The sequence below is a fragment of the Setaria viridis genome, chromosome 7, assembly GCF_005286985.2.
Source record: "Setaria viridis chromosome 7, Setaria_viridis_v4.0, whole genome shotgun sequence".
NCBI classification, from domain to species: Eukaryota; Viridiplantae; Streptophyta; class Magnoliopsida; order Poales; family Poaceae; genus Setaria; species Setaria viridis.
In genome coordinates, this window is record NC_048269.2 from 34,227,122 (window position 1) to 34,253,222 (window position 26,101).

Below are 26,101 nucleotides of genomic sequence, written 5' to 3' on the forward strand. Positions count from 1 at the left end.
GCACGACGGGGCTCGAGCACCCACGGCGAGTGCGGCTGCGAGCTCGCCGGCGACGATGACGAGCACGGAGCACGGGTCCAACACGTCGACTCAATGAACTGTTCTTGCCCTGCCAGCTCGGCGCTCGAGGCCGTGTCGAGGAGCGTGCGTGCCCGGATCCAGTTCGTTCCGTTCTGCCGGTGCTTGGCCACGCAGCACGCGTCGACGGGCGCCGCTCTCGCGCCGTTCCGGAGCTTCTTCATCGGCAGGGGGCCGGTCGATCGCTCGCAAGACTGAGAGCTCGAGGACACCAATGGGCGCCAGGATGGCTGGAAGTTGCCGGCTTATATTACGTCGTCAGCTCGTCGACGACGTGGTACGCAGGATCGTACATAGTATTCGCAAAGCTGCACTTTGCTCATGAGCTCGTGGCGCCATCCCCTGTACGTCCCAGTCATTACCGGTCACCACTGCCATTGGCTTGAACTTGTTCTTGTCGTGACGAGCTGGCCCAGCACCTCGTGTTGTCATCAAACAGTGTAATATATCAATTTTCCAAGCGTTGTAAACTAAATTGCGTTGCACATGCGACTGTTTCAGTCTTCTCTATGCATTGCTAACATGATAATGCCATTTTCTTGCACTATGACATCATATTGTCATCTCTCTCGTTCGGCCACACTACTCTATATGCTTCATTTGTACTGTTGGGGAACTGCCAGGAAAGGCTCGAAGGTCAGTATGAGCCCGATGACCTCTGTCAAATTCAATAGCAGAAACACCATATGGTCTCCTGAACATACATGAAAAATGCAAGGATCAATCAAATACATCTTCCAATCGACACCCTCCATGGTGATTGTACTAGGGTAATATTGGAGTAACTTTTTTTTATATGCAATAAATTATCACACTTGTTTTATACATTAGAATGGTAGCACTGCAACTTATATGGTTCTTCAAACTAAAGCATATATATAGTCTATACCTGGAAAAAATGCGGCATGTTGGCGTTTTTGTGCCCATGAGAATCTGCATCCAGAGGTATTTCAACAGTGAGTCTCTTCTTCTGAATACATGTGTTGTTTGGATTGGTCCATGCTTTCATTCTTATCAGACAAAATGCAATCACTAAGCTAGGAATATTAGTTTAAAATAGCAAAATTTTCTCCACTAAGAATTGAGATAGCATTATATGAACAACAAGAATGCAAGAAAGCACCAGCCATACGTACATAATGCCTGCTCCAGCTGGAGCAAAAGCCTTCGACAAAGACATTGCTGTTGTAGCTATTCCATTTGCAGCACCCCTTTGTTCTTGTGGCTATGAATAGCATTCAATTCAGATATTATATTTATTTACGATTTTGGCATTAGTACGAATACCAATCAATTCTTGTTAAGATATGGGATAATAAATAAATCGAACAGACATAAGTTGACACATACCACAGCATTGTTCTGTAGCAGAGAAGTGCCAGTAACTCTTGTTATCTGATCAAGATACGCACATATATAACCATCATTTTATTTCTCATAAATTTCTAATGCTATATATGAGCGTACCTATTTAACCATGTATAGTGTAGTGGTAAGTGAGGTGATGTATTTTAACTATCATCATAAAGTACTTACTGCAAAAACACTTTTTAGCATTGCTGCAATGTAGAGTGGCACACCGAGTCTTATTCCTGATAAGTGTGTCATAAAGGGATAAGCAGCAATTATTGGTATAGACAATGCCTGCGAGCTCAAGATCAATTGTTAAGAACTACAAGTATTTTTAACAGAAAAATAGGCAATAATAAGTACAGACAAACTACAAATAGTCAAATAATTGTGACTTTAGCAACTCACTGATGAAATTTGGGTTGAGTGGATAGGTCCAAAAGTTTTATTAACCCAATGGTATGCAAAGAGTTGATAAACTAGAAGGCTGGCGCCTACAATTCAACGAAGGATGATTATTGACCTTCCATAAAGTACAGTCAGTACATCTTATTAACTATAAAACACAAAAAACACTGATCAAATGGTTGCGTAAGATTCCTTAGAGTTTTTGGGAAAGCAGTTGATTGAATTGGAATTACCTGCAACTGTAAGAACTTGGCCCACATCTTTAGATAAAAAGCTAAGCCCACCATATTTTCTATTACTTACAGTCCATAGAGAAAATATCTGATATTGAATTACAACAAATAAATTTCAGAACCATTGTATTTCAAAGTAGCAGAGCGGATCGAGTAAGTGGTACCTCAGCATATGCAGTGTCATGGAGGGAGAAGACACAATATGTGATAATAGATGACATCAATGGCCAGTTTTTGAGTAAGCTCTTTTTAGGTAGTTCTGTGCTTTCTTGATTAGTAGAACTTTCTACCATTTCAACTCCTCTGTCAAGGCCTTTGTGCTTATGTAGGGTCTCCTGTTTATAGTTAGTCCATGAATGATAAGTAAATTAAAATAACAGTAGAAAAAGCGCATGTGTGTAAGATTATCGAGCCTTTGTGTATTTTAAGGTAGGATAGAATATTAACATGGAATCGACTACTTTAGTGTTCCAACAAGACATGTTTATGTGTAAATTAATCATAAAACACACGAAAAACTCTTCATGATGACATTAAAACAATAATTTCAAAGCATACATAGAGTCATAGAGTAGGTCGTACTTACCGGGAGCCATGCACAACTTATGAAAACAAAGGTATCAAAAAGTGAGATACATATACATGGCAATAAATATGGGAACCTGCATGATGTTGGATCAACAAGATAAAATTTTAAAAAGATCATTCTAGCTTAGTGTTAAAAAGAAATTTAATTTTAGCTGAAAGGAATACCTTCCAAACACTGACTTCTCATGAAACAGATGTGGATATTGTTTGACAGGCTAGCAATAAGGATGGAAGACACAATAGGTTAATATTAATCCAAATAGTTGAGAAATAATATATAATCTGTGTGAGATACCTGTGCTAGGTAGCCCCCAATTGCTGGGCCAATTATAACACCCATTCCCCATGCTGTGCTGACCTAAATTTGATGAAATGGATCATACTGAGTTCCAGGTACGCAATTATTTATGTCATACTATGCGGCAAGTGCTGAGCGTTTATATGTGGAATTGAAACCTACAATTGATATACCCAAAGCTTGCTGTTCAGGTTGACAAACTTCGATGGAGTAGGCCTGCAGAAGAAAGCAACAATTACATTATATTGATTGGACCTTTGCTGGAATCAGGGCAGCAACTGATAGTAAAATATTTCTTTTATTTGTTTTTAGGAATTGCCACTTGTATGCATGCAACTAAATACCTTAATTTACTGGTCCGTTCAAAAAAAAGTACCTTTACTGGTGCAAGGAATCCATTCAGGGCACCAAGAAGAAACCTTGTTGCGATAGCCATCCAATATTTCACACTCAGTCCAAACAAAGTGTTGAAGACAATGCTAAAATACAGGTTTGGAAATGGGTCAGAGATCATACGTAACATAATGCAGGTCTACTTTTGGAGTACATTTTGGTTCCCTTTCTTAGGTGAAGAAAGATATATACCATGAGTACTTACACTGAAAATACTGAAATTGCAATTACAGGCTTTCGTCCAATACGATCAGCTACTATACCCCAGAAGACTGAGGCAATACCTCTACCGATCATATATGACGCACCTAAGGGAAAAAAAAAGGCAGGTACGCACCATATATGATAATTTTCAAGAGCAACAAGTATGCTTGGTTGTTGTTGACACTTGGCTGTGATAAATCTTACCAAGAAAACCAGCGTAGAATCCAATGTCTTCTTCTTTTTGAGCAACATGCATGTCTCTTATCTGTTTTAGAAATCAGCAGTTTATTAAAAAAAACACATATTTGATTCAGAGGAAGAGAATACTCCTTGAATAGGATGGCATGGTAGCTTACCATGAAGTACAAAAACGGGAACAAGGATGTTATTGGTAGAGCTGAGAAAGGACAAGAGAAGTGATATTGAGATATCAGTTACTACATGAGTACATAACGTTTCAGAAGAAACATCTACATAGCTGGCACAGCCAGTCGAGGAGGAAGAATGTCCAGCAATAAAAAAAAAAGAGAGAAGCGAGGATATCCGATCCAAATCTAACAAGAGTTGCAGTAAAATAAAACCATCCATGGATACGAAGCGATTAAGAAATGAAGGAATTAGTAGTATGCCGTAGCATCAGCATGTACGTTGGCTGGATAGATAATGACGTATATTATTGTACGTACCCGAGGCGAAGGTGATGATGCCGACGAAGAGTAGCTCCTTGTAGGGAACGCCCTTGTGGCTCTCCTTCTTCCTGTCCATGGCGCAGCCGGGACACCCCTCGTAGTACACCTTCCCTGGCGGCGATGGCGGCGGCGGCAGCTCCCCCATTTCAGCTCAGCGCGGCCGAGTGAAAGGCGATGAATGAGTAGGATCGAGCAGGGCGAGGCGCGTCAGAAGAGAGGATGAGGAGAGACAGAGAAAGGCTAGCTGAAGGATCTGAAGGAAGGAGCGGAGGCGTGGAAGGAAACGTGGAAGGTGCCGTGGGTCCTTCCCTTGGTCGTCGGTCCGCGTGCCGGCGTTACGTCTGCGCCACAAACCGATGGCGAGGACGCTGAGCGGGGTGACAGATGGCCTGCGACCTGACACGCCTGCGCGGGGGGCCCTACCGTGCTCGGGCGACGCCTGCCTGCGGATGTGCCCCTGTGCAACGCCGACTGCAAGTCTGAGAGCGATCGAGGCATGTGTCGCGAAGCCACTCTGAAGTCTGAATACTGAGCAGGAAAAAAAGATGTGAAAGTTAAAGACGGGGACCTGACTAGGACCGATATTGACGAAACTAGCAGCCGTCAATCTGCATCGAGCAATGGCGGCCTGGGGAAGGAGATCATCCTACCAGAAAACCTCAGGTGATTGGTCACTCCATAAGTCAGTCCACTGCAGTGGAAGAATGTGTGAGTGACTAGGTAGGTAGTGAAAAATTTCCGCAGGCTTCTTCGTTGATTACCTGCTAAAAGACTGCTCCCGATCGAAGAAGCTGCTGGATATTCCTGTTCGCCACCTGCCGGAAATTGACCTCAACGGCACCAGCGACAGCGAACAGAGAAAAGGAGATCCAAACGACAAAAGGAGATGCACAGGCGTTGTTGGGCTGCAAATTAAATCCTTCACTGATTTCCCCTGGATTTTCTTTGTAAAAAGAAAGATACCCTGGATTTTCTTTCAGGCCATGCATGCAGCCTGCTAAAAAGAGCCTTTCAGTTTCAGGTAAGGACGTCAGGCTGACATGCTCAGGATGGATCGTCAGATATATTCGTCCAGACAGGAATAGTTGTACTTGAACCACGTCACTAGCTACGTCAGTGCGTGGACGCAAGGTGATCCACCAAATGCGCGGGTGCCTGACTCCGGAGACGGAGAGGAATCGAGTGCCCGCTTGCAAACTGCAGACAGCACAAATCGGAGTTAAACGACGCCGTGTCAAAGCATCCATTCAGCTTCAGCTTGTCACTGTCTCTTCCGAATAACATTAGAGAGACGGCATGCAGGGTGATGATGGCAACGAAGAGCAGTTCCTTGTAGTGGATGCCCCTGCGGCTCTCCTTCTTCCTGTCCATGGCGCAGCCCGGGCACCGTCGTAGTACACCTTCGCCGGCGCACCGTCGGCCATTTCAGGTAGGTCCGGCGGCCTCTCAGCCTCGATCGATCGAGGCAACCGATGAACCGAGGATCGCTGACAAAAGATCACTGTGTCTGCCTTTCAGCTGGTAAACAGCGAGCGAAAGAGAGAGGCTAGTGGTGACCAGAGCAGGCGATGAACTGGCTTAAAAACCCTAAGCTAGAAGGCAACGAATTTATGTAGCTATCGCGTATCTGCAAGTGGTTACTAGTTTTATCAGCCATACATAAAAAGCTAGCCATCTCTAATGGATGGATGCTCACTTTCATCATGAAAATCAATAAAGCTTTCTTTATCAGAAAAAATACAATACTGCTACACTTTATCTGATCAAAGTTGTAACCACAGAAGTGCGTTGTAGCCTACAGTACTAGTGCCAAATGACACCAAGGAGATAGAGCTAAGAGTTTGGACGCTACCTATCCCACATACGGCTAATGTTTATTCTACCATAGCGCTGGGACACAGATTTGGTAACATGATCCCCAAATTAATCTGCAAAATCACTGCATGGCTAATTACTAAAGGATCAATCCACAATGATGAACTCCAGTACACACAAATGATTCTGATGATTCCTTAATTTATTGAAGAATAGACAAGTCATTATGGCACCTGGCTTTGGGACTCAATATAAGGAGCGGTTCAGGTTAAAGCCTGAGCCGAACATTAGCAAGATGTATGCTGCCTACAATAACATTACAAAGTTATAATACACCGTTTTTCAAAAAAATATATTACAATTTATCAAAATTTTCATTAATCATATAAGACATCCCAGCCCCGTGGGCTAGTTGGGCCGGGCCAGATTCGTGTTATTGTAACATGCGGCTACTATAGTGACGAAAACCATTGTGGCATCGGGAGATAGTCCCAAACCGGAAACGGAGAGGGAGTTGAACCAGCTTAAATAGCTGGCCTGAGGAAGCTAGTAACTCCGGTTGCAATTTTTTACATAAAGTGAGGATGAAAGTACAAAAGGGTTAATTAGCAGGTGTGGCCCATTCGACGTGTATTGTGAATCTTTGCTGTTTTTCTAAGCTAGGTTGTTACATCATCTGACCACCTTAATTAGCTTTTGACGGAAACAAAATCCAATCTGTCCTTGTTTTGTTCAGATTCTAGACAGCAGATCAAACTTCCACATTCTGAACCTTTTAGAGCACCATTGACCATCATTATTTCCTTTTTTTCTCATGCTTGACCAAGTGTAATTACGTCCCAGTGAACCCCTCTTTCAGAGTCTCTAGCCTTAATATACTATTCTGGTAATGCAGGCAACACCAGAAAGGGTTCAAAGGTGGATATCAGCCCAAGCAGCTGCACCAAATTCAGCACCACAAACACCACCTGATCACCTGCAAATTCAACAATCCAAATTGGATAAGCATCATATACATGTTCCTGTTCTCTACCATCACAAGGAAATATCCCACATAACGAAACCATGCTTTTTGTATACTAGTTTATTACCATAGGAAAAAAAATGAAACCTTATGCAAGGTATAGTAGGAAATTGATAGTTTACCTGGCAGGAAAGTAGCATCTTGACGTTTTTGTGCCCATGAAAATCTGTGTTGATGAATGTGAATTCAGAGTTTAGGATACACAGACAGAATAATAATGATCCACCTTTTTTACTTTCTATACTTTGTTTTAACGCACTCTTTGGACATAAGGTGATAGAGAAATTTTAAGTTCTATGTTTACGAGAGGCTTGTGAAAATTTTAGGAGCATATTCTATACCACTACCCCGTCCCAAATTATAGGTCGTTTTGACTTTATTAGATTTATAGACTTTGTTATGCACTTAGATATACCCTATGTCTAGATGCATAAATCTATGCATCTAGAAAAGTCAAAACGACCTATAATTTGGAACGGAGGGAGTATATATTAAGGAGAGATGGAAATTGATACTTACAGAGCCCCTGCCCCTACTGGAGCAACTGACTTGAAAAATGACATTACAGTTGTCGATATACCATTTGCCGTGCCTCTTTGTTCTTGGAACTAGAATTGAATTTTAAATATATTAGATAGTTTTATTTGATTTGTGTAAGCATACTATCCCATCAAATTCACTTGAGTTCATACATACCACGGCATTATTCTGTAGAAGGCAAATTCCTGTTGTTACAGTAATCTGTATAGGTTGCAAAAGAAGATTATGTAGACTTGAATACCATTAAAATTATTAAAAACTACTATTTATTCGCCACTATGTCTTCCATAGAAAAGGAGTTATTAGCTTACAAATGGTGCGGCGAGTTATGAAGTAATTTGAACTGTGAAGAAAGAAAGAACAATGCTTACTGCAAGAGCACTTTTCATCATGGCTGCAGAATAGAGGGCGAAAGAAAGTTTCACTCCAGATAGGTATGTCATAAAGGGATACGTTGCAAGAACAACTATAAACACAGCCTGCAATGTCATGTTGAAATTTTAAGTGATGATCATGAGATATGTATTTTTATGTTTATCTTTTGAAGAAACAGTAGGAGGCAACTCACAGAAGCAACACGTGATGAGTTGACTGTTCCACGCACTTTATGAACCCAGCGATAAATGATAAGCTGGTATACTAGAAGACTAGCACCTATTATAAAGAAAATGAAAGGAGAAAATCCATATCAGTGTCTATACATTCACACAGAACGCTGCAAACATCTTTAGCTGGGAGGGATGGCAATGTAAGCGGAGGGCAGAGGGATGTGATACCTGCCATAGCAAGAACTTCACCAATGTCTTTAGTTGAGAAGCTGAGGCCACCATACTTCCGATCGCTCACAGCCCATAAGGATAGTATCTAGTATTGAAAGATGCACATCAGTGGTGGTCGGACATCTTTGTTCAGAGCTATGCGCGAAAGGTGAAATTGAGTAGTTAAAGCAGTAGTGCAGTACTATAATAGAGGTTTTTACTCATGAGGAATGTGTTGAATATCATTTATATGGGCTTACTAAGTATCATCCAAAATATAAAATACCCCACTGAGTACTAACAGGCTAAATAGGACATGAATTCTTAGAGAATATGATTTATTTTTACCTCACTATATGCTGTGTCATGAAGGCTAAACAAACAGTAAGGTAGCATAGTTGATACCCAAGGCTTGTTCTGAAGCAAACTCTTCCTGCGAGGTGAATCCCGATAATTGTCTTTTGGTGGCAATGCTTTGACTATTTTGGTATCCTTTTCAGGAACTTTATGTTTGTGTATAGTCTCCTGTAGTAAAGTCACGTTAATAATAAGACTAGATAATATTTGCAGTAATAGAGTGACAATATGCCTCAAATGAAGTTAAGTAAATACTACTATAGTATAGCGTAGAATACATAGCAAGCATATTTTCTACAAAAATGACCACACTACACTCCAGTAGTGTATTTATTAATTGCATCTTGGGCAGCACATGCTGCAAGTTATGTTTATTGGAGAATTTATGGAATACAAGATTTGATTTTATCAAGCAGAAGCAAAAATAATGACAAAAATTAGTGTCAATATTTTCTATAGGCAACTAAAACGATGAGAGATTTTTTTAGTTGAAATGTTACGTACCGGAAGCCATGTACAGCTTATTAGGACAATTGTAGCAAATGACGATACACTTAGACAGGGTAAGAGGTAAGGAAATCTGCAAAATCCAATTAATTGAGCTATGATAATATGCAAATGTACACCACTAATTTCTAGCAATTTGTAATGGACTATAGTTGCGCCTGGATAATTTACCCGGCAAAAATTGAATCTTTGGAAAATATGTGAGGATATTTTTCAGTAGGCTGTGAAAGAAAAAAGAGACTGGAGTAAGAAAATAAGATACTTTTTCTCTCCTTTTCTTTTTTGAACTGGTACCTGTGCAAGGAAGCCTCCAAGAGCTGGACCAACAATAAGACCCAAAGCCCATGCCGTGTTCACCTATGATTAAAGTACATTCAGTTAGACTAATCTTCGCAATGAAAGGGTTACGTATAAAATACGCAGAGCTTGATTCATGAGATTACAAGTGAGAGTCCAAGTGCCTGATGTTCAGTTCGACAAACTTCAATGCAATATGCCTACAAAGGTTGATGAATGTAACTTCTAATTTAGCATACTCTTTTTGAAACACATAAGTTATAGTCTACGGATTTATTGAAACTAGTAATTTAGAAGTACCTTTATTGGGGCAAGTAGGCCATTTAGAGCACCCAGCACAAATCTTGTAGCAATTGCCATCCAATATGTTGTACTTAGACCAAACAGTGTGTTAAATATGACCCTGTATAGTGCATGCATGTGGGAAAATGAATTGAGTACTAAACAAATATTAAAATCTAAATGAGCTAACAATGAAATATAATTTCTGTAATACATACACAGACAAGATTGAAAATGCGATGACAGGCTTCCGTCCAATACGATCAGAGAGAATGCCCCAAAAAATTGCAGCAATGGCTCTGCCCACCATGTATGATGCAGCTGCAATTAGAAAATGCATTCCCATAAGTATTTTACATTTAAATTTTGAGCTTTGTGTGATATTAGTACTCCAACTTTAATAATATCTAACTTAAAAATCGATGGTGAGACAGAAACTATACCTAGAAAACCAGCATAAAAACCAATATCTTCCTCTGTTTTAGAAATGTGGAAGTCCCTTACCTATGAAAAGCAGGAAGAAAGATATTACTAAATAAGCATAAGGTATACAATCGAGAATAATCTGATTATGTTAATGATAACATTAGGCTGAGTCACATCAGACCGAGGAAACTACTTGGGTGTGGAAATATCCTCACAACAAAATGCAGATGTGTACCTCCCAAGTCTAAATTATTGGAAGTTTGGAACTCATTCGGTTTAGAGGTATACAAAACAAAAGAAATCTTTTGACATCTATGAGCAGCAGATTGCTACAAGTACAAACTTAAACTACTTCCAAAGGCTCCTACAATAAACTGAAACTACAATTCAAAAACAAAAATGAAACTGAAGTCATCACAACCCATTACTTGCAGTGTTCCTATCTTTGGTCATCTCGGCACAGCGTGAGTATATAAAACGGAGAACATGGGTACATAAGCCACTGATTGCGCTGCATGCTGCTGTAGGATCGTAGCCACCGATTGAGTAATTAAGGTCATAAAGAATGTCACCGTCCTCAAGATTAATACAAAGTGATATACAAGTAGATGACTGACTAGATAACATGACAGTACATACCATGAAATAGATGAATGGGAAGAGGCACGTGATTGGTAAAGCTGAAAAAAACACAAGGGAAAAAAAGTTACATTATCGTTAATATTTTGTCTGAACCAGATCTCAGCTTGCAAATTATTGAAAACATTGATCGAGTAATTAAAACAGTTAGTAAAGCGCGCACAGCTAAGGCGTTAGATGGATGCAAATGAGAAAGGAACAAGGTGGCAGGTAGCTAGACATAGTAGCCAGACACATAAGAGAGCAAAGCTGCTGCAGACGCAACTGCTCCCTATGTTTGTTAGTTTCAACTTGAATTTCTGACTTCAATTTGGAAGCTCCATCATCAGTCGTCTTATATACTAGCAGTTACACAAAAAGGGGAGACTAAACAGCCGTATTAGTACCGATCCAATCGGGACTGGCACAGAATATTAAGTTCTGTTGATAGCTTGGTCTTAGCCAGCATCCTACATGCATGAACATAATGCTGGATCTCAGATGGCATTGCCATAAAAAGATAACTTTTCGGACGATTTTTAAATATCGAGTTGCAGCCTTTTAAGAGCAATGGTGGGCTGTCTTCTGCTTTTCGTTGTGATCAGCTAGACGAAGTTATGCTACCTAGAGGAGGCAGATCAAGATTCAGGCATGCACCTTCCTACAACAGCAACAACTACCAAATATTTACATGCATGCACGTCCAATTTTCTATCACGGGTGGGGCCAGCAACATGCTCTGTCCTGTTTGGTCCAGGCAGAATGTCTCCGGCGACGCTCATCACCGGCGGCCGGCGAGCCGGCAGCGGTGGCGGACACTACTTAGAGCATAATGCAAGCATTCCCTGACGACCGAACTAGGCAAGAATCAAAATTGGCACAGTGCAGGCTCGAGTTCGATGTAGTACACCGGATGCGTGCATGTCCAACAGAGTAGCTAGCAAAACCCAAGATGACTGAACCCAGTTGCCGCGCGCAAGGCATTGTCTAGAGCCTAATGTAGAGCAACAGTAATCGAAATACGTACATGAGGCGAGGGAGGTGACGCCGACGAAGAAGAGCTCCTTGTAGGGGATCCTCCCTTTGCTGCTCGCCTTCCGCCGCTCCATCACGCAGCCGGGGCAACCCTCCACCGCCGGCGCCGGCAGCAGCAGCGGCGCTTCCTCGGAGCCCATCTCGACAAGACAATTTGCTTCGGTCACCTAGCTACCTAGCTATCTGCAATGCAAAGCCACTATCACACTGGCACAGCATGCAACTGCTCAAGCTCCCTGCTCCTCTATATATCCATCCACAACACGGGTGGGCGCGGCAATGCTGCTGCCTGCAGAGAACGTGCTCCACGAGCAATAACAGTTTACCCCCACCTGGAACACAAAGATAGCTACACAACATCCAATTTTTCTGACAAAAATGTTCTCCACAACTTCGCTTCCACAGTTTTAGTATGTGCTCTCTGGCTGGTCTCTATTTACAGAAAAATACATGTCCGATTAAGGATGCCATGTTTTTTACACGACGCGAAGGATGGGCCAGTCAGCAGAACAAATAGAATCTTGAACAAGCAGAGCAAATAGAACCAAACCAGATAAACCATCAGGGTAGAATTGTCTACTAATTTCATTTCCAACAAATAATTCGGAGTTGTTGTACCTTACGTTATTGCTACTTACAGTGTAGCAACTCGGCACAAATGCCTGTCTAATCAAAAGCAAGCAATCGATTGGCCGCCATTTACCAATTATGCATTTCCTCTACTAAAATGCTGCAGTTACATAATAGCACTTACAGTTACACGCAAAAATCTCCATTTTCCTCTTTCAGGTTCCTCCTGGTGGAAGGGCATTATGCCCTTTACCTCACGGGTGCGTGACTTTTCCATTTTCCTCTCTCAGGTTCCACCTGGTGGAAGGGCATTATGCCCTTTACCTCATGGGTGCAGGACTCTATTTGAATATTCCTAAACTTCCACAAATTGAGTTTTTAATTTCTATTATATTGCTCTGGCACAGCCAAAAAGGGTTTGAATGTGAGAATAAGTCCGAGTAACTCAATCACATTCAGAAGAAAGAACACCATCTGATCACCTGTGCAGGTAGAATTAGAAAAATTATGTGCACCGCCAAAAAGAAAAAAAAAGGTATCTGGAATGTCCTAAAAAGGAACCTAAATTTACCTGGAAAGAAGAAACCATGCTGCCGTTTCTGTGCCCACGAGAACCTGAATAAATACACCCAAAATGAATCAGCAACAGTACATGCTTCACGTGGAGCAGATACATTCTCAATCAAATTTACAAAGCAGTAGGGCACTAGTAGATCAAATCTACAGGATATCTAAGCCTTGCTACTTTTGAAACATAAATTTAGCAGCAGGTGTAGTAGTCAAATTCAAAATACACCTCAGCCTTCCTATTTTTAAGCTTCAAGCACATTTCATTTAACTATAGGCAACGATCTGTATTGACAGTTTATTTCAACTTGGAACTCAACAAATTTCTTTAAAGAAGCTACAGAAACAAATTGTACTCACACAATACCAGCTCCTGCTGGAGCAACTGCCTTGAAAAACGACATTCCTGTCATGGACAATCCATTTGCAGCTCCTCTTTGGTCCTGAGGCTGTTAACAAGTATTGGCATCAGTCAGTTGCAGATTAGGAGCAGAACTTTAACAATAAAAATTGAGCTGAACACATGTGTGCATACCACAGCATTATTTTGAAGGATGAAAGTGCCCGTAATGATGGTAACCTGATATAGTATGCCGTAAACTTTAATTATAACAGAAAATAAATAATACATAAAATCTAAATATTCAATAGAAAAAGGGCGTAGACCGCTAAGTGGTGGGTAACGATGCAAGATTCATATGCTTAATATTTTTCAACCATCACCAGGAACTAAAGTTTTTTCTTTTCTTTTTTTTTCTATTTTCTGAGCAGAGTAACTGCATACTTTGTAAATGTATCAAAACTGCCATATACACAGTTATTTGGTTCTAAAAGATCAAATAACATGACTCACAATGGGATGCAAAAGATACTCACAGCAAGATTATTTTTTATCACTGATGCAACATTGAGAACGATTGATAATCCAGGTTCTGACAGGTATGTCATATAGGGGTAGGCAAAGAGGATAGGTATGCACAGGATCTGCAAGATTGAGCAAAATAGTTCAGATAAGCAGCCAGAAGAGGAGAGAGACTGCATCAACTATAAGTAGCATAAGCTTTTACTCACAGCTGCAATCCGAGAAGAATTGATAGGCCCAAGAACTTTATTGATACGAGGGTACAGGAACAGTTGATATACAAGAAGACTGGCACCTGTAATGGAAGAGGTAAAATAATGTAAATGGCATTATCACAAATACTAAAAGTTGGTTGCAAATACCAGCAGAGGACAAAATTTGCAGATTTAGTACAGCTTCAGGGGAATGATCGAGAAATCATTTTTTCCACATACGTGTGAAAGGTTTATAATTGGGTACATACAGTTATCTAATTAATATTCTGTAGTACAAAAACCACTTTAGACTATAATGGAGTTTTTAAAAATTATAAACACTAACAATAATAAGAAATTCACCTGTAACTGCAAGCACTTGACCTACATCCTCGGACGATAAGCTGAGTCCACCATACTTCTTGTCACTTTCAGCCCATAGAGAGAACACCTGGAATTAGTTTTTGTTAGGGCTCTAATACATGCTGAAGTGTCTTCTAGACTATCCAGGGGGAAAAAACTAGGTCCTCAAGGCAATAGCAAGACACATCATACATAATTTCAGATCATTTTCAAATAAACATGGAAATACAAAGTTATATGTTGGTACAAATTCATATATGTAACCAAGGATAAACAATTGATATTCACAGCAATAAAAACCACCCTTAGACTGACAGGGATAGATTGCTTGAAAACATCCACTATATTTTAATAGCTAACTAACCTACATCAATTTACAGATCATGTAACAATAAAAGTCGTGTTCCAAAACAACTATGCCACTTTTCTCCATATATTTTGAAATCTCCAGTTTCTGGCAGCTTTATTGGGTGCCAACTTTTTTTCTGACTTAAATTTTAATCCCAGAATGAATACACCATATTGAACATTATTAGGACACCAAGACCAAGTTCTTCAAATCTCTAACAGAGCAGTACTAGGTATGTTCATAGCATGCATAGATTCTTCCTAGCTTTTCAAATCATAAATAAATATCCCACAAGTGGTAATAAACAAGTACCTCTGTGTAAGCCATGTCATGGAAGGAGAAGATGCAATAGATAACTATTGATGACATCAATGGCCAATTCTTGAATAAGCTCTTCTTGGTATTCAAACTTCCACTTTCTTCAACCTTTTCTTTTGGATCAATCAGATGAGCCTCCAAAGCTTCAATGCTCTGGTTTTCATTTTCACTACCTTTATGCTTGTGCAAAGTCTCCTATAAAACATTTTGAGATGCTTTATGGTGGGTACAGAGGAATCAAAATTAAGTACAAAATATTGGTGGATGCCAAATGAATTCAAAGCGATTTCACATACCGGCATCCATATGCAGCTTATGAGAACAGCAGCAGCAAAGACTGACGTGCATAAGCATGGTAAGAAATACGGGAACCTGACAAGTTTCCACAGAAAGTAAGTACTCTGTAAATTGATTATTTGGGACTATCTTCTTCTGCTATGAAAAAAAGAAATACCTTCCAAAGAGTGATTCAGGTGAAAAGACATTTGGAAAATTTTCTGCAGGCTGTCATAAGGAAGCCAGGTTAGCGCTGACAGTTAGATATGCTTTAATATTGTAAAATTGCCTCTGCTGTACCAGTGCAAGGTAGCCTCCTAGAGCAGGACCAATGATGAGACCTATTCCCCATGCTGTGCTGACCTAAATTACGTGAAAGTGAATTCAAGTATGAAAATCATTAGAATATATAAGAAATATTAGTAACACATCAATGTGAATCTTGTATCTTACAAGTGATAATGCTAGAGCTTCATGTTCTGGTCGGCAAACTTCAATGGCATAAGCCTGTAACATTCAAGCAAGATGTTATTAACTACAGCGCATTCTAACATTTAAAAGCTTGCAAATTCACAATACCTTAATTGGTCCAAGTAGACCATTTAAAGCACCAAGCAAAAATCGTGTAGCAATTGCCATCCAATAGGTGACACTAAGCCCAAACAAAGTATTGAACACAACCCTGAGAAATTTTAAAAGAACTAAGTTAAGAGTCTCATTTCCACGCTCAATCAACATTCTTCCATATAAATGGAGGCAAAATGTTACTAACACGGAGAAAATGCCGAATATAACAACTGGTTTTCTCCCAATACGGTCTGCCGCTATTCCCCAAGCTGTTGAAGTCAAGCATCTACCAAACATAAATGAAGCACCTGAAAGCATCCATGGTATGTAACTGATCAGTCACAAAAAAATCACCATTTATAAATATTGAACTAAGCCAAGCTGAATATGAGGGAGAAATTCATCAAAACTAACCTACGAAACCAGCATAGAAGCCGATATCTTCTGTTCTTTTAGCAACATTCAAGTCTCTTATCTGTACAGTAAGAGACAACATGAACCCTCTTTAGGTAAAGGTACTTACTAGATGCATGTGTGCACAGGTATAGACAAAAAAAAGGTCCTTAGGCAGATCAAGGTATCCAAAAAACATAATTGATGTACTACCAACTTATTTGTCATATACTGCAAAGCCCTGAATAACCAGAAAAAGATTACCAAATTGTGTACATACCATAAAATACAAGAAGGGGAACAGCGATGATATTGGTAAAGCTGAAAAAAGAAAGAAGAAAAATTAGAAACAGTAAATATGCAATGGACGGTATTTATGGAAATAAAGAAAAGACACGAGAAGTGAAGCAAGATTAGCAACATTGGGAAACAAATGCCAGTAATGTTCTGTAGGTCCAGAAGTGCGGACGCGGACATTTATCAAGTTAGTTCAGTAATAGTGAGAGTGACTAAGAAACTGCTGAATAAGACCTGAGAGAAGTGCTCATGCACTCGGAGAAATCAACCTTAAATAAAGACAGCATATGATTGCGCATGATTAAAGATTGTGACATGATGAACAGTATAAGTACAGAGTTTTAACTGTTAAGTCCTAAATGCCACCTAATTTAAGTGGTCCTGCAACTTGTCACAAATTAATATTCCATCGGAAGTTGCGTGGTATCTCTGTCAGTACATCTTCAAAATGTGAGGAGGTGATATAGCAGAGGTAGGGAGACACTGCAACAACTGCAAACAACCCATAATTACAGGACAAAAAAATTGGTAGCACCTGCAGCCTCACAGCAGGAAATTTTTGTAAAATTTCTGCAATGAGTCAATGACACAGTAGCAAAGAATTGCTGCAGCAAACTCATGTAGTTGCAGTACATTTCTCTGTCTTGGCAATGGCAACCACAAGCACTAGTTATGACCTGCTAGCTATTGTAACATGTCATTGTCAAGAGAGAAGTCATCCGGAAGGACCCGAAAAGAGGGTGTGCTATGGAAGAGGAGTCCGTACCGGCCGTGAGAGAAATCATCCAGACATAGAGGAACTCCTTGTACGGCATCCCCCTGAGGAGGTCCTTCCTCCGGTCGTAAGCGCAGCCTGGGCACCCCGGGTGGTACTCCTCCTTGACCCTGAGCAACGGCGAAGTGGCTTCCTCCCCCATTGTCGGCAACCAGCGAATTCCTTGCTGACCCGGCTCCCTCAATGCTTGCTCAGAACAGCACCAGAGATGGGAGCAGGGAGCGCGCAATTAATGGCGCCTCTGCTCTCGGCCAGAAGAAGCGAATCAAGGAAGGCAAAGGCCAATCCTTCCAGCGCTGGCAGGTGGCCACCGAAGTCGCCAAAGATGTGTCCTTTCGCCCTGCCGTGCCCAATGCTGGGGGCAATTAGTATTGCCCAATGCGAGAGCCGTTCGTCTATGGCGGCGTTCCCATCTTGGGGAATTGAAGGGGAGGACGAGGAAGACGAAGCCAACACTAGTTGCACCTCGTCCGGCTCACATTGGACGTGGCGCCAAACGGAACTGCTTCCAATCCAATCCAACCACGCGTTGCAGGGCATTGGCATCGCTTCACGGGCGCCGGAACCCCAAAAAAAAAAAACAGAGAGAGAGAGAGAGAGAGAGAGAGAGAGAGAGAGAGAGACGAATGGATGGCTGCCCTGCCCCCTCTCCTCTGCCTGGATGGGAACGGAGGAAGGATTGCGTAATTGCGTCGCAGAAGAAGAGGAAGATTCGCGGAGGTTCCTATTGTGTGGATAGAATGGGCCTCAGCAGGCCTATTATTTAACTGCTGGTATATGGGCTGGGCCAAGAGAAGTAGGAGTCGGGCCTATGCTCATTTTTCTATTTCCCCATGGATGGATGGCTGCTTAATCATCATCATCATTTATGCCTCCTGTGCCTATTTTATTTGATCAGTACACGCCTCTCTGTATTTCGTCTTGACGAAAACGTAATTTCGCAGCGCTGAAGGCTTTTACACAAATGGCTGATCGCTAAAGTGATGCAGTGATGGCAACAGCAGCTACGGTGTTGGAGTTGGCAACTCTCGTCATGATCATAGCAAAAGAAAAGGAAAAAAAAACACAAAAGAACTAGCCACAAGAAAAGGAAAAAAAAACGCAAAAGCATTTACTAGCAAGCAGGGGGATCCGATATGGTCGAGGCCGGAGACACAGACACAGAGGTATGGAGCAGCCAGTACGTACCTGTGCAGAGGGTGACGATCCAGACATAGATGAAGCTCCCGTAGGGGATGCCCGGGTTGGCCGCCTTGCGACGGTCCACGGCGCACCCGGGGCACCCTTCCACGTACATCCTGCCGCCGGCGGTCTTCGTCTCCAGCAACGGCGACGACTGCCCCTCGTCCTCCATTGTTTGGCTCCTGGAGATGGATGCCGATCGATATTCGATGTGCTCCCTAGCTTCTCTCCTCCCTCCGGATCCTCTCTGTCTCTTGTACTAGTGGCGATAGATCGATGGGATGCCCGACCCCCAGCAATGATTCCCTCAGAGGAACGAATGGCTGAGATGGGCGGGTACAGTGTCTGACCTCTGCACATGCATTTCCTTTTTTTTTTCTGGGCCGGATGGAAACGAAAGAGATCGATGGACAGCAGAACTGAAGGGGCGCGTGCTTTTAATTTGGTGGCTTCCGTTCCGCGGTGGTCAAGCAGCTAGCTACTCCGAATGGAAGTGCCTACGCTGATTCGATCCGAGCTAGAAAGCCAAATCGAATTGCCTATTGCTACTAGCCAATCCAATCGATCGGCCAGTATATATGCTGGCCTGGCATCAGCACATGCGTCAGAGAGTGCCACTGCACACCTCAGCAGCCAGTTTGTCGCGAGCTACTCCATCCGTCCCAGATTACTGTGTAGCTTTTTGTTACGTAATTAGATACATGCCGTGTTTAGAAAAGTTACGACGAATAGTAATTTGGAATGGAGGGAGTACTACGTGTATGGTCACCATAGATCCTCTCCTAATATTCGTTGCTCCCTCTGTTCCAAAATGTAGATTGTTTTAGTTTTTCTGATCTCATAGATTTTGATATGTATCTAGGTGGTATATCTAGATACATGGCAATATCTATAAATCTAGAAAAGTTAAAATGATCTATAATTTGGAATGGAGGAAGTATTATAGCTGCTTCCTCATCGATAATTGATCGAGTCCGCGGAAAAAAAGTTAAAAAAAAGGACTTGCATGCCTCCTGACCGTGAATTAATTAACTTCTCCACATGGTTATTTGTTTTGAGCAGTCCGTGAACTAGTAGTCATATCAATAGCAAAGGGCCAAGCTCGCCCCTGACCAAACATTGACGTCCACGCCGATTTGATTTGATTCACGAAATAAAAGTGACAGTGATAGATGTCTTTGACGTCTTCTTCATGTAACATACTCATTCAGATGTCACTCACTTTGTGTTGAAGGTGATGAAGCTAATAAGCTTGCATTAGTTGGCACTTGGTTACATCAAATGCCCAAATCCAAGTATATTTCCATCCTAGGTTAATGATATTCATGTGATTTCTTTAACTTGGTATTGCACATTTGATCTAGTAAATGTCCTCCTGTTTAATTGTCGTCTATTCTCTAGCTTTTGCAAGTCGGATACTCATTTATTATATATAGCCACACTGCCACACAACATCATTAACTACACGCAAAGTGATTCCTTAACTAGTAGAAAATCATTGCAATATTTTTCATATACTAGATTTACATCTTAGAGATACACAGCATGTACAAAAGAACATTCAAAGCTGATAGAACCCCAAAACGAAGTTGTTCTAGCAAAACTGTTGATAGTATATAGAAATGGCACCTTTAGATGGTGTAAAAATGACACCTTTAGAAAATTTTAGCAATGGCGTATCATGGTAAAAATAACACACAACTTGTCTACGCCATTAGCCAGAAGGGTTAGCTCGAAGAAGATTGCTTTGGCACATCTAGAAATGGCTTGAATGTCCAAATAAGTTCAAAAAGTACGACAATGTCCAGAAGGAAGAACACCATTTGATCACCTGCATACCAAACCAAGTAATGCATTGAAACGATCAAACAAATACAAAAGCTAACAATTGATGGTTTTCATCATAGTTCCATATTATGGCAAGTTATTGAGAGCTATATATCCACTAATTGTAGTATCCCTGGATGGGTGTGAACAACATTAGCTACGAAGTCTGGGGAAAAATACTTCTTGTTGTCGGATGCATTGATGTGAAGGTAATAGATGCCACAAGTGTTAGTTGCTTAACACATCAACCTTTTTTTTTTGCTATCCGTGTGGTAGAGAAACACAACCAAAATGGCCATGTTCCCAATAGAAAAGGTTAACAAACAATTCCCTATGCCCACTCACACGACCCCACCGAAGAAGCTAAGTCCAGCCGAAGTGAACTGGTGATGCCAAAATGAAAGCATGCATGACTTCGCAGAACTCACACATCAACCTTTGCTAGTAAGCATCAACCTTTACGCCCATTGTCTCTAACCTACATCATGGTTTCGCAAAACATTGAGCAAAGGGTATGTGCCACCTAGAAATTTTTTGTTTTCAAAATTCTAGTTCATTTTTTTCTCAAAGTGCAATCTAAAATATAGTATTTAACAATTTATTTTAGAATAGAATCTAACATATTTACCTGGAAATATCAAAGCATGTTGGTGCTTTTGTGCCCATGAAAATCTGCATTAACATGTTAAGATGATATATCATCAGAATCATTAGCATTTATCAATTCAACCATTGTTGAAATGAATTAAGAAACACTCAAAGCTAACATCCTATATTTATGGGGTAACAAAAATGTTGTCTCTAGCACGTGTGTATCACATGCTATAGCAAATTATAATAAACATATGATATATGATTCTACATAAACCTACTCAATTAATATATTTCTTCTATAACTACGGAGACTAATATTCCATTATTATTTTACTTTAGAACACTAAATACTCATGATTTAAAAGTGCTATAGGATAAGTAATGTACACTATTCCTAGTTACTCCTAAACAAATTGAAGAAACCAGCTGTAAATCAAATATAATCTATAATACACATATATTATTTTATGGAACTCATACCATCATTTTTTTTATCCCATTTGCATTGCAATTCAAGGCAAAGTTGGATTTATATAAACTATTTGTTAAAACAAAGTGGCTCTTGAAAGGAATATATAACAAGATGGTATTTCCAAAATATTAAAGTGTTTATAAGCAAATTCTAGTGACCAAATTTGTACTTACACAACACCAGCTCCAGCTGGAGCAAATGCCTTAAAAAGGGACATCAATGTAGTTGCTATGCCATTTGCAGTTGCTCTTTGATCTTGAGGCTGTTAATTACACAAAATCATCTATTTTTTGTATAGGAAGATTGATTCGATTGAAATAGAGTGTAAATGTACATACCACAGAATTATTCTGAAGAATGAAGGAGCATGTTACAACGGTAGCCTAATATGTATGAAAAAAATGGACAATATTATTATGATATGGACAGGAACATATTAATTAACATATAACCCCAATTATACTTGTATTGTGAGGAACATAACATGTGGGCCTCTTAAACAAGTGTTCCTATCAATTTCTAGAAAAGAGACATAATTAGATGTTTGTGGTTAGTGCGTAGCATACAAAATATTTTTAAAATAAGTCATTTATTTTGGAGAAATTGTAAGCTTGTAGTATACACATTTAGTTTGTTTTCCTAATTCCTACCAATAAGTGTTGCTTTTATTGTTTTCCTAATTCCTACCAATAAGTGTTTCAAAAGCATGCACACATATAACTTCAAGTTTCAAGGGTACTCACAACCGAACAACTTTTAAGCACCGATGCAATATTTACAACAATGGATATCCATGGTCTTGACAAGTTCGCCATAGGTGGATAGGTGAAAAGAAGCACCATGGATAGAATCTACAATATTAATTGGTCATTATATTTTAAAGATTAAAGTATTTAAACTAGCAATAAAATGTGACAATAACTTGTATACTCACAATTGCAATACGAGAAGAATTGATTAGTCCGAGAACTTTTACAATATAGGGATAAATAAATGTTTGGTATAGAAGGATGCTAGCACCTACAACACATAAAGAAGTAAGTTCATTTTATAATAGGAATAAGAAAAAATGAGGTTAAAGCAAGGTTTCCAATAAAGGTGGTTGCTAATAACTAGAGGCAATGTACATTTTTCATAGCAAGTTCATGAATTTATTCCATCCTAAACAATACATTTGGGAAGATCATGAATTCAACGTGTTTAGCTAACATAATGCATATATAAAAGGAGCTTACTAGGCGTCCGCTACCTCTCTCTATCAAAGAAAATCTCTAGCGAGATGCTATATGCTAGAGCACAAAACATGAATATGAAGCCAATTTTAGCCCTTTTTTTAGTCATAGATGATTGGAATAGGAACAAAGTTGATAGGTTCATTTCTTGGACTCGAAAGTTGGTACCTGTCACCAAAAGTACATTACCAACATCTTCAGATGAGAAACTTAGTCCACCATACTTTTTGTCACTCTCAGACCATAAAGAAAATATCTGATTTGTCATTTGAGATATCAAGGGTTAACTCAAATATAGAAGGTAATACTTTGAACAAAAAGGTAAACTAAGTGATCATATAAATTACAAATAGTTGGATTTTTTCATAATTTATTTTTCACCACACATTCAAAGAAAACATCTGAGTGAAATGATAAAATGCAACCACGCTAAGCAAAAATATTGAATTGTATCAATAGAAAAATATGGAGACTCAAGTTCGCTGGTAAAGTTATATTCCATTGACTTAATCACATAAATAACAATGATTGATGATAGTTCAAAAAAATAAGAACCATAAATAATGGACATATTTTTTTGCACTTAACTTAATACTATAGGGATTTTTTTCAAATTTAATTTTTTTACATAGCCCAAGTACATGTTGATTTAGTTGGAAAAATTAAAATTAAAGATTTCTTGGTAGGATGTAGTATCCAACATGCAACTGAAATTTGGTAGCTATGAGTATAACGTATTTCTTGGTTATTCTAGATTTATTGAAACAATCTCAACTTGTATGAAATTTTTTACTCCATATCATCTTCTCTAATGGTGAGGTCCAACCAATAAATTGCAACAAGAGATAAAATTTTAACAAGATCATTATGTGTTTCTAAAGTATTATTTTTACCAATTATTTTTTTTCAAAGGCATATTTGATTAGGATAGATAAGTGTTTAGATGATGCATGTTGATTCTTACTATATATATTTAATCTTTTCAATAAGTTAGAATGATTAAATTACAAATTTCCCAATTCCATTTTGCCCTTTGGTAACACAATTTGGGGTTCTTGTTAACATCTATTTTGACGTATAAAGAACTAAACATTCAACTTCAAGAGAACAAAAAATCCATGTTACAATTTTTTTTGTTATAAAATTTGAATTTATATGGGATATAAAATTAATTAATGTTATCATCATACAAACAACAATAGTTAATACCACAACTTGATAAAATTTATTTATGAAATTATGTTCATGATTAACCAATAAGCTACGATAGTTCATCTTACAAATATATGATTCTAATTAGTCAACCATGTGCATTCAAGTTATAGTAACAAAATAACCAAATTATTGAAAAATAATTAGGACATACCTCTGAATAAGCCATATCATCAAAGCTTGTGATACAAAAGAGAAAAATAGATGACATTAGAGGCCAATTTGTCAATAGTCCCTTATTCTTATTTGAAGTACTATATTTCTTAACAAACTCTTCAGAATCAGATAAATACGCAATCAAAGATTCAGGATGTTGATGCTCCTTTTTGTGGAGCTTGTGTGTATGCAATGTTTCCTGAAAAATATAGTGCAAACATTGGTTGTATTAAACATAATTTTTGGCGAATACATATCATTGAATAAAACATAAAAGTGTAGTTATAAACAATAGCAATGAAATTAATGAACTTGCTATAGTAAATTAATAGATAATTCATGCAGGAGTGAGACAAAACTCAAAAGTCCAATAGATGCCATGTTTTATGCTGCAACACCATAGATCATTGGAAACAATAATTTAGAAAATAAGCATGTTTGTGCTGGTGATAGATTTTGTACAATTATTTTTTTAAAATCCCATGGCAATGCTTACATTTTTCAACAATGTATGACTGGAGATTTTTCTTGTCCTAAACTATTGGTTTTGTACACATGCATGCATCCGGCACTCCGCCTTGTAAATTTTAACTCACTGCTTGGGGACCAAAGCTACGTTATATGTTTGCACTCCGGCAGGGATCCTTGTAAATTCAATGGAATATGTCAACTCTCAGACCACCTTGGGTAGCTTATTTCAAGTTATTGGACGATCATAATATAGCTTATATAATCTAGGACCATAGTTTATATAATTTAGGAGGGAACAAACATGCTCTTAGACCCCGTTTGGTTCTTTATGAGCTCGTAAAATTCCTGTCACATCAAATGTTTAGATACTAATTAGGAGTATTAAATATAGACTAATTACAAAACCAATTGCACAGATGGAGACTAATTTGCGAGACGAATCTATTAAGCCTAATTAGTCCATGATTTGACAATGTGGTGCTACAGTAAACATGTGCTAATGATGGATTAATTAGGCTTAATAGATTCGTATATGCAATTAGCCTACATTTATGTAATTAGTTTTATAATTAGCTCACGTTTAGTCCTCCTAATTAGCATTCGAATATTCGATGTGACATGAATTTCAGTCCGGACTAAATATCTAAACACACCTAACTAGTGGCCAGGCTTCCTGCTGACTGCTGAGTGAGGATGGAACTTGCCGTGTCAGCATTAATCGCCAATAATGCATGCATATTGCACCGCTCATGCGTCAGTGAGCCAGTCAGTCAGGGTATGGTATGATCCACAGCACGTCATGCATAGCCGCGCCGATCCTTTAATTTGTTGCGTGCTGCTGCCCTCCCTCCTCGCCGATCTGATTCTGATCCGATCCTTTCAGCTGCTTTCCGATGATCCTGTGTCCTTTTCAGAGTTGCAATTGCAAGCAAACAAGGATTAATTACAGTATTAATTGCCCCGATCGATCACCTCCAATGATCCTGCCTGCATTTGATGATTCATTGTGCTTTTTTTTTTACCTCCTTCATTTTCCTTCTCTTTATTAATTTGTTGCTGCTTCTGTCAGCAGGATCGATCACATTGGAGCCATGGAGACAGCAGAGGCCCAGGTCTTTTCAAACAAGAAGAAGAATGTGAAATTGCCAGTGGGTTTAGCCCAGGAGCAGGCCCAGGCCTGCGATTAAGAGAAAAGGCCACTCATCTGCTGCTGTTTCCTTTCAAGCGGGCCTTCAATGTCAAGCCCACCCAAGCTGACGACGTCGCCGCCCCCCGCCGCCTCAATGCCTGGGTCTACGAGAGGTTAACCTATAAATGGAGGCGGATATCGTCATACAGAGGATGCTGTAAACAGCTACTCCTAAAAGAAAAGTAGAAAACTTAACGTTAATGAATGAATATTGTGGAGGAACGTTTGTAAGCTACAGCCTAGCTACATTATAGATTCTACAAGAGGCATTCACTTTATGGACAGTGGAACATTGCAACTTACACAATTACTAGAGTAGTCGGCACTCCTAAAAT

At 39.6% G+C, this 26,101-nt stretch overlaps 3 protein-coding genes across 9 annotated transcripts; all 3 read right to left on the bottom strand.

The window, feature by feature from the left end:
* Positions 1 to 503: 503 nt before the first annotated feature.
* On the bottom strand, positions 504 to 4,525 carry LOC117864997 (protein ZINC INDUCED FACILITATOR-LIKE 1). The gene is made up of 17 exons (XM_072295435.1): positions 4,239 to 4,525; positions 3,909 to 3,949; positions 3,757 to 3,817; positions 3,554 to 3,656; positions 3,332 to 3,434; positions 3,118 to 3,171; positions 2,953 to 3,015; positions 2,823 to 2,872; positions 2,656 to 2,731; positions 2,234 to 2,404; positions 2,070 to 2,157; positions 1,837 to 1,922; positions 1,615 to 1,722; positions 1,429 to 1,473; positions 1,215 to 1,303; positions 968 to 1,011; positions 504 to 772 (listed from the first exon to the last, which is right to left on the bottom strand). The coding sequence occupies exons 1-17, from the start codon at positions 4,384 to 4,386 to the stop codon at positions 675 to 677; spliced, it is 1,428 nt and encodes a 475-aa protein (XP_072151536.1). The 5' UTR covers positions 4,387 to 4,525; the 3' UTR covers positions 504 to 674.
* Positions 4,526 to 6,526: 2,001 nt separating this feature from the next.
* On the bottom strand, positions 6,527 to 12,304 carry LOC117864021 (probable peptide/nitrate transporter At3g43790). 5 transcript variants are annotated; one of them, XM_072295432.1, is made up of 17 exons: positions 11,893 to 12,304; positions 10,887 to 10,927; positions 10,265 to 10,325; positions 10,040 to 10,142; positions 9,840 to 9,942; positions 9,686 to 9,739; positions 9,537 to 9,599; positions 9,414 to 9,463; positions 9,240 to 9,315; positions 8,784 to 8,903; positions 8,397 to 8,484; positions 8,189 to 8,274; positions 7,992 to 8,099; positions 7,777 to 7,821; positions 7,600 to 7,688; positions 7,203 to 7,246; positions 6,527 to 7,032 (listed from the first exon to the last, which is right to left on the bottom strand). In XM_072295432.1, the coding sequence occupies exons 1-17, from the start codon at positions 12,038 to 12,040 to the stop codon at positions 6,935 to 6,937; spliced, it is 1,377 nt and encodes a 458-aa protein (XP_072151533.1). In that variant the 5' UTR covers positions 12,041 to 12,304; the 3' UTR covers positions 6,527 to 6,934. The 5 variants fall into 5 exon arrangements, with proteins under 5 accessions (XP_072151533.1, XP_072151531.1, XP_072151532.1 ...); XM_072295430.1 differs by having other exon boundaries at positions 8,727 to 8,903; XM_072295431.1 differs by lacking the exon at positions 9,686 to 9,739 and having other exon boundaries at positions 8,727 to 8,903.
* Positions 12,305 to 12,454: 150 nt separating this feature from the next.
* LOC117864020 (protein ZINC INDUCED FACILITATOR-LIKE 1) lies at positions 12,455 to 19,147 on the bottom strand. Of its 3 annotated transcripts, none has more exons than XM_034747981.2 (17): positions 18,620 to 19,147; positions 16,640 to 16,680; positions 16,381 to 16,441; positions 16,172 to 16,274; positions 15,979 to 16,081; positions 15,853 to 15,906; positions 15,700 to 15,762; positions 15,578 to 15,627; positions 15,420 to 15,495; positions 15,118 to 15,318; positions 14,457 to 14,544; positions 14,109 to 14,194; positions 13,914 to 14,021; positions 13,573 to 13,617; positions 13,398 to 13,486; positions 13,042 to 13,085; positions 12,455 to 12,952 (listed from the first exon to the last, which is right to left on the bottom strand). In XM_034747981.2, the coding sequence occupies exons 1-17, from the start codon at positions 18,783 to 18,785 to the stop codon at positions 12,849 to 12,851; spliced, it is 1,482 nt and encodes a 493-aa protein (XP_034603872.1). In that variant the 5' UTR covers positions 18,786 to 19,147; the 3' UTR covers positions 12,455 to 12,848. The 3 variants fall into 3 exon arrangements, with proteins under 3 accessions (XP_034603872.1, XP_034603873.1, XP_034603874.1); XM_034747982.2 differs by lacking the exon at positions 18,620 to 19,147 and adding an exon at positions 17,423 to 18,026; XM_034747983.2 differs by lacking the exon at positions 18,620 to 19,147 and adding an exon at positions 17,192 to 17,340.
* Between the last annotated feature and the right edge of the window lie 6,954 nt (positions 19,148 to 26,101).